The sequence below is a fragment of the Mirounga angustirostris genome, unplaced genomic scaffold (assembly GCF_029215605.1).
Source record: "Mirounga angustirostris isolate CCGP_5_RB_7025 unplaced genomic scaffold, mMirAng1.0.hap1 SCAF_17, whole genome shotgun sequence".
NCBI classification, from domain to species: Eukaryota; Metazoa; Chordata; class Mammalia; order Carnivora; family Phocidae; genus Mirounga; species Mirounga angustirostris.
In genome coordinates, this window is record NW_026991725.1 from 43168016 (window position 1) to 43185347 (window position 17332).

Sequence of the window (17332 nt, forward strand, 5' to 3'; positions counted from 1 at the left end):
CCTTCAGGCCGGGGCACATGCTGATGGCGATGACAAAGCCACAGTCGCCGTGTCCTTCCACCTCTGTCTTGGTTTTCCCGGGTTAGAGCCAAGGCTTGTCTCCCCTGCAGACCTCACCGCCCCCAGCCATGCCGGCAGCTCTGCTACCCCACGATGCCCCACCTGACCCGGGCGCTCGTGCTCGCAGCCCGTGCTGCAGGTGGTGGCCCTGAAGACGAGGCTTTTGGTCCTTCACTTCCTGCTGCCGTCCAGCAGGTGACACACCCCCTTCCCCAGCCACCCCGCCAACCCCTGCCTGTGGGACCAGAGACCCCGTGCGGGCACAGCAGGGGCTCGGGGCCAGGCCAGAGGACGGGAGAGCTGGGAGCCCACCCACGGCTCGGGATACACTGGTTGTTTATTCATTCTGCAACTGCCCGCCTCTCCGCCCGCCCCCCAAATGTGTGTGTGTGGTTTCGAGACACCGAGAACGGTCTCAGCCATGATGCCATTCCCTTTGCTTCAGCCAAGGTGAGGGAGGCCCGGGGAGCGTGGCTTGCAAGTGTGGCGGGAGGTCTAGCTGGGAGCAGAGGAAGCAGGGCTGAGGGGTCCGACCTGGGTCCCAGGCACCCCTGCACTTGTCTCCTGCCCATCAGAGGACCCCCCATGTCACTTGGGGTGCAGAGAGCCACTCCTGGCCCCAGTTGTCCATCACAAGCCTGACTTGAGCGTGGGTTCCACGGGTATTACACGTGCGTTTCCTACTGGCCCCCTCCCCTCCCCCCAGTTTACAGAAATCTCCCCAGGAGAGGCGGAGTTGGGGAGGGGCCAGGAGCAGCAGGTGAGGGTCTCACCTCCCAGTCTTTATCACAGGGGGATGAGGGGCCTGGGGCGCTCCAATTCTCCTCGGCTGCTGAGCCACAGTTTGGTCCTGTCCTCCTCTGCTTTGTAGCCCGGCAGCCATGGGCTTAGCAAATGGTTATTTCCTTGTTCTTCCCGAGACGCTGGAAGGAGGGAAGGGGCAGGGAGCCTGGGGGACTAGCTGCTGTACAGGTCAAGACTGGACGGGCCCAGGCGCGGTAGGGCCACAGCCGCCCCGATTGTAACTCCCGTCTCAGATCTAAAGCTCTGTAGCCAGAGGGTCAGGTCTGGTGGAATTCCGCCTCCTGCCCATCAGCTCCCGGCTTCTTTCCCCCTGCCCAGCCTGGAACCAGTCCTGGCCTCTGACATGACAGCCAGCAGAGGACTGGGCTGCAACCCCAGGGAGACACCTGGAGAGACACGGAGTGAGGACACCGAGAGCTGCACCCGTGGCCGTTACTTCTCAGCGTCTGGGGCACCCCTGCAGCGCAAGGCAGGACCCTTCTGAGTTCTGGCTGTGGTCCAGGTCACCCACACAGGTGCTCGAAGCTACCCCCCGTGCGGTGTCCCAGCCGGCCTGCAGGCTGTCTGCACAGCAGGAGGTGTGCTGGCCTACCGTTCCCGTCAGCCGCGGAGCACACCCAGGGGACTTGGGGTGACCGGGCGGCCAGAGCACCGCTGGCTGAGAAACCCCTCACTCTGCTCTCCGCAGCCAAGTCCGCTCACCAGGCCGCTGTCTGGCAGCTCGTTTGAGGAGGTCTGAACCCGCAGTCCGTGACGGAGGAGAGGCCGTTTCTCACAGGGAGTCTTGTGAACTGCGGGCCGGGTCCGTGCGCACGTCACCTCTGGCTGACGTGTGCACACACACACACACTTGTGCACACGCACCCGGGCATTCACACGTGTGCACAGGTCCTGAGGTGGAACCACAGATGGGCCTCCCCACCTCTGCCGTGGCGTAGCCACCGGGGAAGCCACCCTGCAGCTGGAACTTCTCCGCCCGCAGAGGCCTGTCTGGACCAGCCACGGTGGACTTTGCGGCGGCATTGACGAGCGCTCGGGCACTTGGAAGTTCTGATGGCACGTTTGGTTGGGTTTCGCGATGTGCCACAGCCCCTTCCAGTTTCCCACCTAGAGAGAGACTTGATGTTTGGACCAAAAACCCTGGTAACTGAGTTTCCACATCTGTCAGGTCCATTTTTGGCGAGGTCAGCCCCTTCGGTCTGGACTGTGGCACACTGTGGCCTTGGCTGCCCCACCTGCCACCATCTCCTGCTTCTTTCTACTTGAGTGTTTTTCCAGCCCTTTGGGATTGTTTGCCTTTGCTAACTGCTCTGGCCAACTAAGCCCCATGTGAAACCCATGATCCCTGTGTCCACGGAGGTCCGGCTCGGAAGGCCTCAGTCTGTCTCGACTGCAGTAAGCAGGGACAGGAGTGTCTCTTCTCTTCCCTGGGACCACCCTGGAGGTGGGGCAGGAGGCGGTCCCTCTCCTCTCCTGGCCCCGTTTGTTCTCATGCCCATGGCGCTCTTTGGGGCCAGCAGAGGGTTAGGGCTGTGACTTTGCATCTCCTGTCCACACTGTCCCGTCCACACTCCCATACAAAAGATCATCAGCCAACGGGCACTCAGATGTTACGGGACAAGTCAGGTCGCTGTAAGGCTCTGGGAAGAAATCTGAAGGAAAGCCATTAAGAGGAATCTCCCTGGGGTCTGAGGCCTCATGGTTGCACCTCCTGGGCCCCCTTATCCCAAAGATGGGGACTCACATCCTGCGGGCTCGGGACCTTGTCCCTCCCCTCTGCTGCATTGCCTTCGAGGAGACTCCTCTGCAAACCACGCTCACGCCGGCCTCAGTTAGGGATGGAAGATGACCCAGATGACACCCCCTCGGGGGAGGTTATGGCCACTACCGCTTCACAGACCTGCAGACAAATTGGACGGCCCAGCTCTGCAGGCCAGACCCCAGGAGGGGCGTTCCGGTTTCTTTAGAGCAGAGAAGTCGTTTCAGATCAAGATTGATTCTTCCACCTAAACTTTTGAAAAATAATCTTTTTCAGAATTTAATCCAGAGTTTCTTATAGCATCTGTCTCCATCTGAAAAATCCATATATAAGCTTAATAGTCACCAGAACACCCACAGGCAGATGCCCTTGGATACACAACTGTAGAACTGGGTTAGCAAACATAAAACCTGGAACGATCCAAACGTGTCATTTTTTTCTCGTAATTTCCGCGTGTGGGTACCTCATGAAGAGATGGGGCTCACGGATCCTGACCTGTGATTTATGGGGTCAGGTTTAGAGCGCGGCAAGCCTTCGTCCTGGCTTGTGCCTGGCAGCCCTTTGCAAGAGCTGGTGGCATTCTCCACAGGAGGGCAGACAAGGCCGTGGGTCTGGGGGCCCCCAAGCCACTACAACGAGGGGCCAAGAATGAGAAGTCCCTTCAGACCTCAAGGACTCACAGTTCAGTGTTTTGTGAAGAACACTTCCAGTAGCTCATTCTCTGCGTGTAAGCTCCAGAGAGGAAAAACCAAACAGGACAGGAGATGGGCTTCTGCTCTTCCGGAAAGAGCTCACTTGAGCTTCTCAGAGAAACGACAGGGTCACTGTCTCTGAAAACCTAGGAAAAGCCAGAGGACCACCTTCCATGGATGGGGCCTGGGGAAGGTGAGAGGCCGGACGGCACCTGGTCTAGTCGTTTCAGCGGCTTGGTGGTTCATCGAGGTCGGTGCCGTGGGACGGAGCCTGGGACAGGACAGGGCCCGGGCTCTTCTGCACCTCGGCAGCCCCAGAGAGCCGAGAACATATCATCCAGCCTGGTGCGTGTGAACAACGACATCAGCCTTGGGCCTTTGGTTAATTGTTAATATTGATCAACCAGAAACAGCTCGGAAGCAGGCAGGCTGAGGACCACGGAAGAGCGTGATGGCCCAGGCAGAGTGGCCTTGAGCCGGGTGCTTCCGGAACTGCTGGCCGGCCTGTGTGTGCTGTGCACCGGAGTGGGAGCTGATGGGAGCTCCTGCAGGAGAGAGTGGGGACTACCTGGCCACAGGCCTGCAGTTCTCACCAGTGCCCGGGGGACAGGCCCCTCCTCCTCAGAGTTCTAGAACCACACCTCCCCTGGGTCTGCCTCCAGTTGGGGTTGACGGGCCCCCAGGGGTCAGCCCCACATGACAGGGTCCTCAGAGGGCAATCTGGACTGGCTACTGGCTCGGAGGGCTGACCGCGGTGTTACAGAGATCCAGACCCTAGCATGTGCTTGTCCGTTTCCACTGTCTGCTGGGCCTGGATGCTCTTGGGTCTTAGAACCACACATTCCAGTCATCCTAACCCATCTCTGCCCCCCGGATCTACATTGTAAGGAAGAAGTCCCCCCTTTGGCCAGGTCTCAGATTGGGTGGTGCGTCCAGGGCCTGTACCCAGAATAAAGTCAGGCAAGATTAGGAATCTGCATCTTGGGAGAGCTCCCACCGCACCCCACCATGGGTAGGGAGGTCAGCCATCCTAGGAACATGGAATGTGGTCACATGTTCTCAGGGATATTGTAGTTTACTGGGCTGGTATGACTCCTCAGCTTTTTAAAAACCTCCATGCAGCTGTACGGCCTGCACTGGCCAGCCTACAGCTCACACACCTCCAGGGGCAGGGAGCAGGGTCCCAGCCACCCACGGAGCCTACACCGGCCAGCCTGCAGCTCGCACACCCCCAGGGGCAGGGAGCAGGGTCCCGGCCACCCACGGAGCCCGCACCGGCCAGCCTGCAGCTCGCACACCCCCATGGGCAGGGAGCAGGGTCCCGGCCACCCACGGAGCCCGCACTGGCCAGCCTGCAGCTCGCACACCCCCAGGGGCAGGGAGCAGGGTCCCGGCCACCCACAGAGCCCGCACCGGCCAGCCTGCAGCTCGCACACCCCCAGGGACAGGGAGCAGGGTCCCGGCCACCCACGGAGCCCGCACTGGCCAGCCTGCAGCTCACACCCCCCCAGCGGCAGGGAGCAGGGTCCCGGCCACCCACGGAGCCCGCACCGACCAACCTGCAGCTCACACACCCCCAGCGGCAGGGAGCAGGGTCCCGGCCATCCACGGAGCCTGCACCGGCCAGCTGCAGCCACACACCCCCAGGGGCAGAGAGCAGGGTCCCGGCCACCCACGGAGCCTGCACTGGCCGGCCTGCAGCTCACACCCACCCCCCACCCTCCCCGGGGCGGAGAGCAGGGTGCCGGCATCCTGAAGGTGTGAGCCTAGAGAGGGAGTGAGCCAGTGGGCAGCCCTTTGCAGGGGGAGCCCAGAGCAGCCCGCTCGCTCCCAGAAACCCAGAAAGCCACGCTGGTCTGACAGGAGAGGTAGGGGTGCACAGAGGAAGGAGGGGGCACCCTGCACCCATAGTGACCTATGAAGTCCACCTCGTTCAAGGGCAAGATGTTCGAATCTTAGGAGTGTTACTTAAAACACAGCCATCACCTTTGTTCCTTCTCGTCCCATCTGGGAAGAACATGAAACCCTTTTATCATCTTTAACTTGGGACAGATCAAATAACCTCTCCTCCTGTCATGTCTGGAAGTCGAGACGCGGGGCTGGCTGGAAAAGGTGTCGGGGAGAACCAGTGGCCACACTCTATCTCTGGGCAGCGGGATGTGGCTGAGAGTCCGGACCCATGGGAAACGAGAGGGGGCCCAGGTGGGAGCAGGAGGACCTTATCTGGAGGTGCGTCGGGGTGTAGAGCAGAGCCCTGCGTTCCTCCCTGCAATCTCCCATTGCTCTGAGAGATTATCTTCCAGACTGGAGCCTTGCTGTCTTAGGTGAGGGCGCCCGCAGACAGTCAAACACAGCTGAGCGGATAGGCTCCAAGGCCCCCAAACCACATGCCGGCTCCCTCGGGAGTTTGTCTTCAACCGACACCTCCCGTGGAGGTTGCTCTGACTGTGCGAGCCAACGCGCCGGCTGCTTCCCAGCAGCACGGGTTTCTCACACTCCTGCCCTGGGCTGTGCCCCCGCCCGCGCAAGGGAGGCATCCCGTCATCTTGGGGCCTCCCCTGCCTCCCCTGGGTTGTGCCATGGCTTCTCGAGGACGGCTGTGCCACGCCTGGGGTCCAGGGCCCCACCAGGCCAGGGCTCTGCAGGTATCCCAGCAGCAAGAGGCTCTGGCCATTCACGGGCCATCCTGCATATCTCAGAGGCCAATTTCGAGGACACTTTGTTCATTTAGAAGAGAGCAAACAACCGAGCCGTTACATGAGTTCTTGTATGTGTCCATGATGTCTGTCAGAGGTGGTGTGGCCCCACAAAAAGAACCAGGCTGTAATATAGGGTGGGCCTCATTTGGGGTCCTGACTCCACCTCACGTTCCTCTCATTTGCTTCTGTGAAAGTTACCAAATCAGTCTGAGTTTAGGTGCTCGACTGCAATGGGGTTGGTGGAAAGATGTGCCCTGCAGGCTGGCCGAGGGTCCCTGGGCCCCGAGGGGACGTGCCCTCAGGCCCGGCTGAGGGTCCCTGGGCCCCGAGGGCAAGCGCCCTGCAGGCTGGCCGAGGGTTCCTGGGCCCCAAGGGTATGACCTCCGCCTGCTGGTTGAGGGTCCTTGGACCCCCGTGTAGGAAGCATCCCATGCAGGAGACTCTGGGGCTCATAGCTATCCCGTCCATACTCTGGGGCCCTCCTCTGGGATAGGACCGCCGCATGCCTGTGTTTCAGATCAGGAAACCGACGTTGAGGGGCAGTGGCTTTCCTGGCCGCTGGGAGCTCCACGTCCGGGGCTGTCCCTGTGTGTCTCAGAGTCACAGGGTCAGAGAATATCGCTTTCACCACCTTTTGGGCACTTGTATGTCCTATCTGGGGTCAGACTCGTCTGCACGTGCAAGGCATCTGCCTCCCCGACCCAGTGCACAGGACTCAGGAAAACCCAGCCGTCTGCAGCACACAGACAGCTTTCTAGTCCACTGACTGCAGCGCTTGCTCCCCGCTACTTCCAAGCAGAACCAGCTTGGCATCCCAGGCTAGGGTTTACACGCCACCCCCTGCCTCCGCGCACGCTCCCAGAGCCGCTGCGCCAGATGGAGATGCTGAGGCCTGGCGTGTCAGCACCCAGCTCGCTGACCTGAGAGGGCCTTCAGAGAGGCGATTAAGTTGGAACAAGAGCGTTAGAGTGGGCCCTGACCCGGGCGGGCTCCCTCTGGCTCCGAAGCACCTCGTGAATCCACCAGGAAGGAAGCTGCCCTCCACCCCTTGGCTCGGGCCTGGGTCGGCCGTCCAGAACAAAACAGGGCAGACCCGCTTCGCTCACCCCCGGCGCGGGGCACAGCTGCGACTCCTGCCTCACGTCCTTGGGTCACCCAGCCCACCCCGGACCCTCTCCGCTTGTCCCCGTGACCCCAGACTGTGGCGCTGAGACGTTGGCACTGGTCCAGATGCCATCTGGCCTACACGCTCAATGACTACACGCCTCCTAAGTGGCCCGCGGGGCTGCTGCCGAGCACCAGGAGGACGGCCGAGGATGTCTGAGCACGCAGGCGGTGCGGGCTCTGTGCCGACGGCCACCCCGCACATCCACTCCTCGGGGGCCTATGTGCTCTGCGGCTGGTCTGCCACCGGGACAGGCTGGGAGCGCCACCGTCAGGTGGGTGCAGACGCAGCCCGGCACCAACCCGCCGTGCTCCCCCGAGGCCACGGCCCACAGGCTGACGTCCGGGGCCCGTGGTCCGACCACAGCGCTTTCAGAGTTGGGAATTTGCGTATTCTTTAAAAACCCTCAGAGTCTATACAAAGCAAATGACTTTCAGTTTTACCCATTTTACAAAGAATGCTTCTTGCAGCTGGAGCCGTTGCAGAACACCCAGGCCCCACCTTGACTTGGGGGCCTGAGAGCGTGTAGGTTTGCCTGAGGCCAGTTGGACACAGACAGATGGACATAACTACCCGCCCCATGTAGCCAACTCGTGCCCGTCCAGCTTCGTCATTCTCCCAGGTCCCACCCGACCTTCCACCCCCATGTAGATGTGGGTCTTCGGGGCCTTGAACAAGCTTCCCTTTGAGTCCTGTCCATTCCCCATCATAGAACGCTGTCCCTCCCCCACCATACGAGGCTGTGCAGTGCCCAGCTGTATGGGCCGTCCCTGCCCCATGATGCCAGGCCATCCATCCTTCATCATGTGCGTGAGGGCATCCGGTCCCCCTTATGTGAGGGGCTCCAGACAGAAGGCTCACAGACAGACAGGGGTCCATTTCCCTCCCTGGGACACTGGCTGGGGCAGGCCGCCTGGGCGTCCCAGCGGGTGCTAGCCCAGGGCCACTCTCAGGGTCTCTCAACTGGTTCCTGAAGGGTTGCAGCCGGTTTTGAGTGATGCTTGTGGACCACCCCCTGGCACTACTTTGGGTTTTGATTCCAGAGGTGGCACATGACTGACATGAGCCGCCAAAGGGCCCGGGTCAGAAGTCACGCTCTCCATCCTCATTGTTACCAAATACATCAAGTCCAGTAAACATGGGGTCTGAAACAATAGGGCTTCAGACACTCCTTCCCCTGGGATGGGGGCCCTTGGCACCCACCCACCACCCCCCTCCTGGGTCAGAGAGCTTCCTGCACAGTCACCCCCGCCCCTCAACCGCTGGCCATGCCCGGACCCTCGGTATGTCCCTCTGGCCTGGGGGGTCATGTCCTGGCACAGAGTGGCCAGTAGGGACCGGGCCGGGGGCCCTGCCTCCGCATCCAGGCAGGTGACTGGTCAAGAAGAGCAAACACTTGAGCTGGATTGAGGCTTCGTGCTGGTCTTTCTTTTATTCTCTTCCTTTCTTTTTGGGGGGGGATTATTATTGAGGTAAACTTCACATAACATAAAATTAACCATTGTAAAGTGTTCAATTCAGTGGCATTTAGTGCAGTCACAATGTGCGACCCCCACCCAGCTAGTTCCAGAACATTCTCATCTGCCAGAAGGAAACCCTGTGCCCACTAATTCAGTGTCTCCCTGCAGAGAGTGGTGCTCAGAAGACTGCCATGGCTAAGCCGAGTTGTCTGTGCTTAGAAGTCTGTCCAGGGTCTGGGCCCGGCTCGCGCCCCCAGCGCTGCTGGTGGGGGTACCTGGCGGGTAGCCCAGGGTTGGAAGGGAGATTGGGGCCTGGAGGGAGGTCCACCGCCCTAAAAGGACACATTGGAAGAGAACGAGGCATTACGGGCTCCAGAACAGGGTGCCCAGGGACATGGGGGCTGCGGGGCCGCAGCATGGAGCAGCAGAAATGAGTTTGACAAGTGTGACTGAAGAAACACACAAACGAGGTCATCACGTAAGTGGCAGAACAGAAAGAGATCCTGGTGTCACGATGCAGGTTGCAGCGCATGCGTCTGGTGGAGGAAGAATATCGTGAACGCCAATGACCACGGGGTCCGGTGGGACCCACTGCGTGGGTCTCTGCCACGGCTGTAGATGTGGCCCCTCCCGCCGGGAGCCTCCTTCCAAGTGCACAAGTTGCTGCTGTAGCTGCGGTTTGTGGAGTCAGGGAACACATAAATAACTGGGTCAAGCAGACCCCAACCTGCTGGGCAGGATGAGTCCACACAACGTGACCTGGAAGGGGAACGCGGTTCCTAGGAAATACGCCCCGTGTGAAATTGGTGGCGTTAGCGGAAGCCGTCCTGGTGTGTGGACAGGTGCGCCTGGATGGGGGATGCGCACGGCCCAGCTTGGGAAGATGCCCAAGGCCTGGGGACGGTTCGGCCAGGATCAGAGTGGGCAAGTGAGGCTTTTGCTGGTCTAAAATCTTGCTTCTTTTCAAAAGAACGAAAAGGGGGAAATGCCCGCCACTGTTAGATCCGGGTGGTGGGTACGGGATCTCTCCTGTATGTTTAAAACGTAACGTTGTTTTAAACAGAGTCCCTCCCGTGAGGTTTTAATGCCACCTTTAGGAATGCTGCAGTCACTGGCCTCCCCATGCAGTCCCAGCATGGACCTCACACCCGGCGCAGTCTGCTCGGCCTCTGCAGAGCTCCTGGTCAGCCCCGAGAAACCGCATGCTTGAGCCTTGATGTGGCCAAGAGAAGCATCGCCATGCCCACTCTGAAGTTGCAGGGCTGCCTGCTGTGCCCAGATGTTTTAGAAAACGGGCATGTTGAACAGTCCTAGGATGGTACTGCCCGCCAGCAGATGCCTGGGCAGAGCAGGGATCCGGGGAAGACTCCCAAATTGCTGCCCTGACCCAGACTGGGAACCTGGAGCTCCTGTGGGGTTGGGCACCTGGCCGTGGCTGTGGGTGGTGTGGCGCTCCTTGGTGCTGAGTGGCTGCCTGGGACAGGCTCCCGCGGTGACGCCGGAGCGGTCTATGTCTCTCCAGGAGCCGGGATGGTGGTGGACTGGGAGCAGGAGACCGGCCTCCTCATGAGCTCAGGGGACGTGCGGATCGTCCGGATCTGGGACACAGACCGTGAGATGAAAGTGCAGGTAACTGCAACACCCCGCCAGGCCCCCCAGCTCTGCTCCCCCCACCAAACAGGCCTTGTCAGAGAGAAGCAAGAGTCGGGGTCACACCAGGGAGGGAGTGTGCGGCCTCCACACTGTCGGAAGTTCATTACCTCTAGATGCCCATTTATCGTGACACTTTGATCCTGCATCGCAACGTGATTAAGCCGATGCGAACCCTAATTATTTCCCAAAATTATTTTATCCATGTAAATCAGGGAATATCAGAAAGCAGCAGGGTGAAAACATCTTAAATTGGAATGGTGAATTACTTGACTGCATGCTTCTTAAAGCGTCTCTTATTTCCATTTTTAATCAACAGAGTGAGGAGAGAATTGGTTTTGACAGAGGCATCCTGGAAGGGGCAGTAGGCCTGCAGACAGCTCAGGGCCTCGGAGATTTGGGGTGGTGGTGCTGGCTGTGGCTTGAGGTCCGGGAGCTCCCCAGCCCAGCCCTGGGCCTCCCGCCAAGCCCTCAGTCACATGGGTGCCCGGCAGAGGAGAGCGGGCTCTGGGTCGAACTAGAAGGGCTGGGGACAGGGAGCCGAAGTGAGGCCGGGGCACGGTTGTCCAAGCTGCCGCCCCCGGGCAGAAGTGACCTCCCTCTGCCCTGTGCTCAGGTCCTGCAATGGTACAGTCAGCTTCCGTCACACATCCTTTCTGGGGCCCGGGACTAGCCATTCCCTGCAGCCCTCCAGTGCAGCGTGGACACCCAGTGCTCGCAGCCCTTACTCGGGAGTCCGTGCCCCCAGAACTTGTCTTCAGCTCAGCCACCAGGGGCTTGTCTCCGGCCCCCTCCCACCTGCAAGTCCTCTGAGCAGGTGGGGAGTCCCAGAGGTGCAGCTGCGGCCCCTCATCTTGTTGCCTCTTACACGGATCGGATTCCGTTAGTGTTGGATTTCTTCCCTGTGAACCCAATAGCAGCAAACCCCTGACAAGGGGAAAGCACTTTCCCTCTTGTGGCCCCTTTGGTCTCCTGCTCTTTCCTGCCAGGCATTCGTCACCCCTGCCCTTCCACGGCATTTACGGCCGCCAGGACGAGCGGTGAGGCGGCGGCTTAGGGAGGCAGAACTCCCTAGACCCTTTCCTGAACTAATTAGGAGGATCCGTCCCTACCAAAATGTGCTTCGTCTTCCTTTTTAGGAAAGAGGGAGACACTGGAAAGTTTAATTGGCACCAAAAGCCGGTTCCCAGAGTTGTGTGCTGGCTGCGGCCCTAGGGACAGGGGACCAGCTCTCGGGCGGGTGTGGGCCTGACTCACTCGGGTCCCCTGCGGGTCCCTCGGGTTCCCTGGGCCTTCAAAGCCTTCCTTGGTGGAGAAGGCAGGGGTCCCGGGCCAGGGGTGATGGCGTGCCCGGCCGCTGTGGGGGGGCCTCACCACAGTCCCTGTGCCCGGCCCCAGGACATCCCCACAGGCGCTGACAGCTGTGTGACAAGCCTGTCCTGTGACTCCCACCGCTCCCTCATCGTGGCTGGCCTCGGGGACGGCTCCATCCGCGTCTACGACCGGAGGATGGCGCTCAGCGAATGGTAATCCACACCCTCCCCCCAGCACCAGCACCCTCCAGACACAGGGAGCCTCCCAAAGCCCACTGGGCACCCCCCACCGAGGCCACATTCCCACGGCACGTGGAAGGGAAAGCCAGCAGGGCAGGGGGCTGGCAAAGTACTGCCCTCCCTGAGCTCCTTGTCCCTCCTGAGCATGCAGGACAGCCAAGGAGACGGTGTCGGGGAGTGCCCGCGTGGGCTTCACGCAGCGCTGAGCGACGTGCGTGTCATGGCTGTTCCAGGCTCTGGGGGGCAAGTCCTTGGCCAGGGGCCAGGCGGGGCCAGGCACTAGGGGGCAAGTGCTGTTACCTGTGGGCAGGTGAGGAGCTGAGGTCCAGCTGGTGGTCACTCACCTGAGCCCCATGGCTGGTAGATGACAGCACAGTCTCCCGGGGCCCCTGGAGCGATGTGCTTATTAACACCTGCCTTGTCCCGGAAAATCAAGCCTGGCCTTCAGGGGTGGGGGGGCAGGTGGGCAGGTATGTGACCGTGGGGCTGAAGGAACCCCGTGGGACGAGCCGCTGGACGGGCTGGTTGCTGCAGAGGCCCCGGTGCCGGGCCATGTCGGGTGGGGTCTCCCGGTACAGACCCGAGGCTAGACCGGCGCCAGGTGGGCCCACACTCGCCCGGCGGGTTCTCTGCGGAAGGATCCGCACAGAGAATGGGCAGCACCCCCAGAAAGCCGCCACTGTGAGGGTGGGGAGTGGGGTTTCTTTCTGGGCTGGCGGAAATACCCTCACACGGCGGTGAGCACACTGAAACGCACTCACGACGCGCTCTGAAAGGGTGAGATGAATCTCCATCAAGCCGTCGTTTTAAAAAGCTACCCTGAGCAGGCAGTCAAGTCGCAGATCAGCTCCGAGAGAGCCGAGGGTCATGGGGCGGCCCTGAGGGTACCGCTGGGGTCTCTTCCTGGCACTGAGGGCAGTGACACTGGGCACCCACGCTCCCCAGTGGTGACTCGTGGCTTGCTGTGTGTGGCGTGGGTCTTCCGTGCCGGGGGTCTCCGTTTCAGCAGCTCCTCGGTTGGGGTTCTCATTCCTGACCCTCAGAGTCGTGGGATGGGAGCTGCACGGGGTGGAGCCCCGTCTGGGGGGCTCCCAGGGGCCCCGACCGCATCCCAACATCACGGCGAACAGTGCGTGGCGGCCGCCGACCCCCAGACAGAGCAGACCCTGACGGCTTTAAGTGAACGCTCAAAATGAAGTCACACCGTCGGCGTCTTAGTTCCTGCTCCCGGCTGTGTGCACCGTTGGCCAGCCTGCTGTCCCCTCCCCCGCAGCGGCCGGCCCTCTGGGCTCTGACCCCATCCTCCCCCCGCCCCCTGCAGCCGCGTCATGACCTACCGGGAGCACACAGCCTGGGTGGTGAAGGCCTACCTCCAGAAGCACCCCGAGGGCCACATCATGAGCGTGAGGTAATGAGCACGGAATATTCATGAGACATTTTGCTGTAAAAACATTATTTTCTCCTTGGTATTTAAACGGCCGGGAAAGGACAGCATTTCCGGGCTGTAATTAATCTCCGCTCTGGGACTGGCCAGAAAGGTCAGGGCCGGTGGGAGGGCAGGGACACATCAGGCCTCCTGCTGGAGAGCCTCGCCCGAGGGCAGCAGGAGGCTGGCTCGGTGGCGGCCGGCAGGGTGTACACGGGAGGGGGGTGGGCATCTTCCGGCCCTTTGCTGTGGGATCACTGCATGGAGTAATCGTCTGCCCATAAATCCATTTCTGCTGCCCAGTAAATCCCGTGCTGAGAGCAGCGAATATTTATTTGCCCGTTAAAGGGGCAGCAAAATGTAATTTACGGTCACAAAGCCACCATTTCTTCAAAGAGATGCTTTCTCCCTTATTTGTAGTATAAAAACAGAACATAGCTCTTAGAACGACACCCACTAGAGACCAAGGGCAGGAAAGGTGGCAGGAAAGGGGTGACATCGGGCCTCCTGGCCTCCCCGCCTCCCCTCCCTACCATCCTGTAACTACATCCCTGGCTGTGCAAAATCTAATCTCCAGAACTGGAAATGAAACCAATAACTCACATCCTCCCCTGTGTCTTTGCTTCCTGCTGCTTCACTCCTTGGAGGCAGGGCCTTTGCTGGCTCTGGGGAGGAGTCCGGGGTGCTGGTCCTGGTTGCTGGGGCCAGTGGGGTGGGCGCCGGCCATGCCTCGGGGGCCTTACTGGGCACTCGGGCCAGCCGGCCTTGGCCTTGAGCGGCGCGTGTGCACGTGGCCCCGGACTGCACGCGGCCGGCCCCGAGAGGCCGGCACGCCCCAGCCTCACCAGCGGTGACCCTTCCCCGGCAGTGTCAACGGGGACGTGCGCTTCTTCGACCCTCGAATGCCGGAGTCTGTGAACGTCCTTCAGATCGTGAAGGGGCTCACGGCCCTTGACATCCACCCCCAGGCAAACCTGATCGCCTGGTAGGTGCCAACCCTAAGAGAAAATGAGGGGCCTTTCCTGACCCGACCGTCTCAGAGCACCCAGAGTCGCCTCGGGTCTCCGCGTAAACAACGGGTGCTATCCCCCGTGGCCTGGGAAGGAGAGCTCTTTAGAGCCACGTAAATGTGGGGCCCCTTGTGCCTGGGTGACGGGCGGGCAGGCTAGCCCCGTGTCTGGGACGGTGCCCGTGTGAGAGGAAAGGGGGGCCACCTCTCCCTGTGGACGCACCTGCCGCCCCCGGCACTCTTCCACCCCCGCGGGAAGGCTCACGCCAGACCTTCTATGTGCAGCGGCTCCATGAACCAGTTCACGGCCATCTACAGCGGGAACGGGGAGCTCATCAACCACATCAAGTACTATGACGGGTTTATGGGCCAGCGCGTCGGGGCCATCAGCTGCCTGGCCTTCCACCCGCACTGGGTCTGTGTCTCCCCACCCCTGGGGCGCAGGGGGGATGCAGGGGGGCTCAGAGGGGTCGGGGGGACCACAGCCAGGCCGCCCTGGGCTTCTCCCTCCCCGTGTCCAAGAATGGCATGAAACAAGATCTTGTCAGGTCCTAGGGTCTCCAAGGGTCACGGCCCCCAAGCTACCTCCAAAAACAGCACCAGATTCCCCCATCAGGCAGGGAGTCGTGGGCTGCACAGACATGAGACAGCCCCCCTTTTCCTATCATCCCTGGCCGCTGCCCTGGTGCCGCCCCTGGAGAAGCCGTGCAGTGAAGAGGGTGCTGAGGTGTCCTCGTCCAGCCTGTGCTCCCCGGGGAGGGGCAGCCATCCCTTACGGCCGCTCCACGCGTCTGTGGGCTACGCCAGAGGCCCCCATGCAGCACGGGGCTCTCAGCCCGGACACGTGGCACTGGGGTCCCAGACCATCCCTGCACGGAGCTGTGGGAGCCCCCGTGTCCCCGTGGCGGGCTGTGGGGCCTCTGCTGAGAGCCACAGCAGAGTGGGGATGAGGAAGCCGCAGGGCGCCCTCCCCACCCTCCTGCCTGCTCACCTGCCCTGCTCTCCTCTGCAGCCTCACCTGGCCGTGGGCAGCAACGACTACTACATCTCTGTGTACTCGGTGGAGAAGCGCGCCAGATAGCGGGCTCCCCTCCCCGCCAGGCCTCCCTGTACATAGTGGATCCACCGCAACACCCTCAACACTGGTCCTGACCTGCTGCCGAGGGCTCCAGGAGGCCCCTCGCTGTCTGTCTGTCCGTCTGTGGTCGCTGTCACGCCCAGGAGCCCAGGGAAGGGGCCTCTGGTGGAGTCCTGCCGTGTGACAGCCCAAGGACAGTCGCAGACATCCCAGCACCCTTCCCGTCCTGTTTTGCTTCTGAGATTTTTAAAGGGGGAAACACACTCGTTCTATTTTGCAAGGGACCCGAGCATTGGCTCCACAAAAGCTCTGAGACAGAAGCCATCTCCCCAGGGCTCAGCCACCCTGGCGGACGGGAGCGCTAGGCTCAACGTGGGTCTCTGGGCCACTGCCTGGCCATGAGCCAGCCTGGGCTGCATCCCCCTGGCTGCAAGCTAGCCCAGGCCGTTTTCTGCGCACACGCTCCTGGGGCATTTCCAGGCTGGGGGCGGGGGGAGTTCAAGAGACAGAGCCGGCACATGTAGAAGGAGACAGCCCAAGCCCCCTCGCCAACCGCCAGTCCTTGCCCACTAGGGGCCTTCGTGGCCAGAGGGTGCGAGGACTGGCAGTGCCCCTCCACCACGCAGCCCACCTTCCCGGCACAGGCCCCTCTCATCACAGACCCGCTAGCAGGAGGGGCCGGTGGCTTTGGACAGGTGAGGCAGGTCCTTGGCCATTCCGCCACCACCTTGGGCCACAGGGCCTGTTTCTCTCAAGTGCTGCTGTTCCCAGGCAGGTGCAGTGACAGCCACGAGGCCTGTGGCCTCCCACACGGGTGTACACGCGGTGCAAGGCCCGGGGTGTGCGCTCCCGAGCCCACATGTGAGCACACACTTGTGCGGCCTGCGGCCTCCTGGCCAGCACAGGCATCACACGCACAGTGCAGGGGCGGCTGGAGCGCAGCGGGCGTCGTGGGTCAGCGGTGGCCCATTCTTCCCGCCACTCGCTGGCTCGGCAGAAGTTTGTGTCTTGCAGCGAGTGACGCAGGAGTTTCTTGGTGATTGCTTTGGCATGGGTCAGGGCGTCTGCATGTCTGCACACAGGTGTGCGTGTGTCTTCACGTGTAGGTGCACGACCTCGGAGCCACGGGGACGGTGTAGCCCCAGGACGGACAGCAGAGAACGTGCTAAGCAATTACAAACAGCGCTTGTAAAACAAAACCACAATGATGATATTCTGAAAAGCATTTTTTCCATTTTCCTTGGGAATCAAGATTATTCACATAGAGGAGTGAGCTGGCTTAACTAATTCTGCCACTGCGAGGCCATAATAGTGGGAATGTGAGTCCCCTCGTGCTGCGGCCGGCGCTCTGCCTCCGCCAGGGCCGTGTCCCCGGGGACCGGGCAGCACCGGGCTCTGCGGCCGGGGGGACGCCCGTGCGCCCCGGGAGCCGGCTCCGGGACGGGGTCCGCACGGGCTCCCGGGCTGCCGACACCTGGCCCCTGTCCGCGCCCCGCAGCTGGCCCACCGGGTGGGTCGGGAGCAGCGGACTGCAGGCCGCGGAGCGGGGCCGTCTGTGCGGACACGGGACCGCGCGCGCGGCGGCCGGCTGGGTCTTCCCGGGTCCGACGCGAAAATCCAATCATGGAGTTAACCGGGGCTTCACAGAGCACGCCCTGAAGGTTCGTTTATCTCTATTTATTTTACCAAATGAGAATTGCGGAGTGAAAGTGAGAGCAAACGGCAACTGTTCATGACAATAAACAAGTGCAGAGGTGGTCTGTCTGCAGCCTGGTAGCTTTGGGGGGCGCGGGGCGGGGCGGGGGCGGGGCGGGGGCGGGGCCTTTGATGGGGGCGGGGTTGGTGGGTGTGGCCGGGGCGGGACATTTGGGGGGCGGTGGGGGGCCAGGGTCGAGGGCGGGGCTGGGGTGTAGTCGGGGCGGGGCTGGTGGGTGTGGCCGGGGCGGGACATTTGGGGGGCGGTTGGGGGCCGGGGTC

At 61.5% G+C, this 17332-nt stretch overlaps 1 protein-coding gene across 6 annotated transcripts in view; it reads left to right on the forward strand.

The window, feature by feature from the left end:
* The window catches only part of RPTOR (regulatory associated protein of MTOR complex 1), a 319684-nt gene extending 302569 nt beyond the window's left edge, over positions 1–17115 (forward strand). For 3 of the 6 annotated variants that reach the window (XM_064582472.1, XM_064582474.1, XM_064582473.1), the window contains 6 exons: positions 10123–10268; positions 11688–11815; positions 13164–13250; positions 14137–14253; positions 14563–14692; positions 15290–17115. In XM_064582472.1, coding sequence (XP_064438542.1) covers positions 10123–10268; positions 11688–11815; positions 13164–13250; positions 14137–14253; positions 14563–14692; positions 15290–15358 — 677 coding nt within the window. In that variant the 3' untranslated portion in view covers positions 15359–17115. Of the gene's footprint in view, positions 1–110; positions 382–1182; positions 4641–10122; positions 10269–11687; positions 11816–13163; positions 13251–14136; positions 14254–14562; positions 14693–15289 lie in introns of those variants that run through there. The other 3 variants (XM_045888303.3, XM_064582476.1, XM_064582475.1) reach the window with 3 other exon arrangements.
* The last annotated feature ends 217 nt before the right edge of the window (positions 17116–17332 follow it).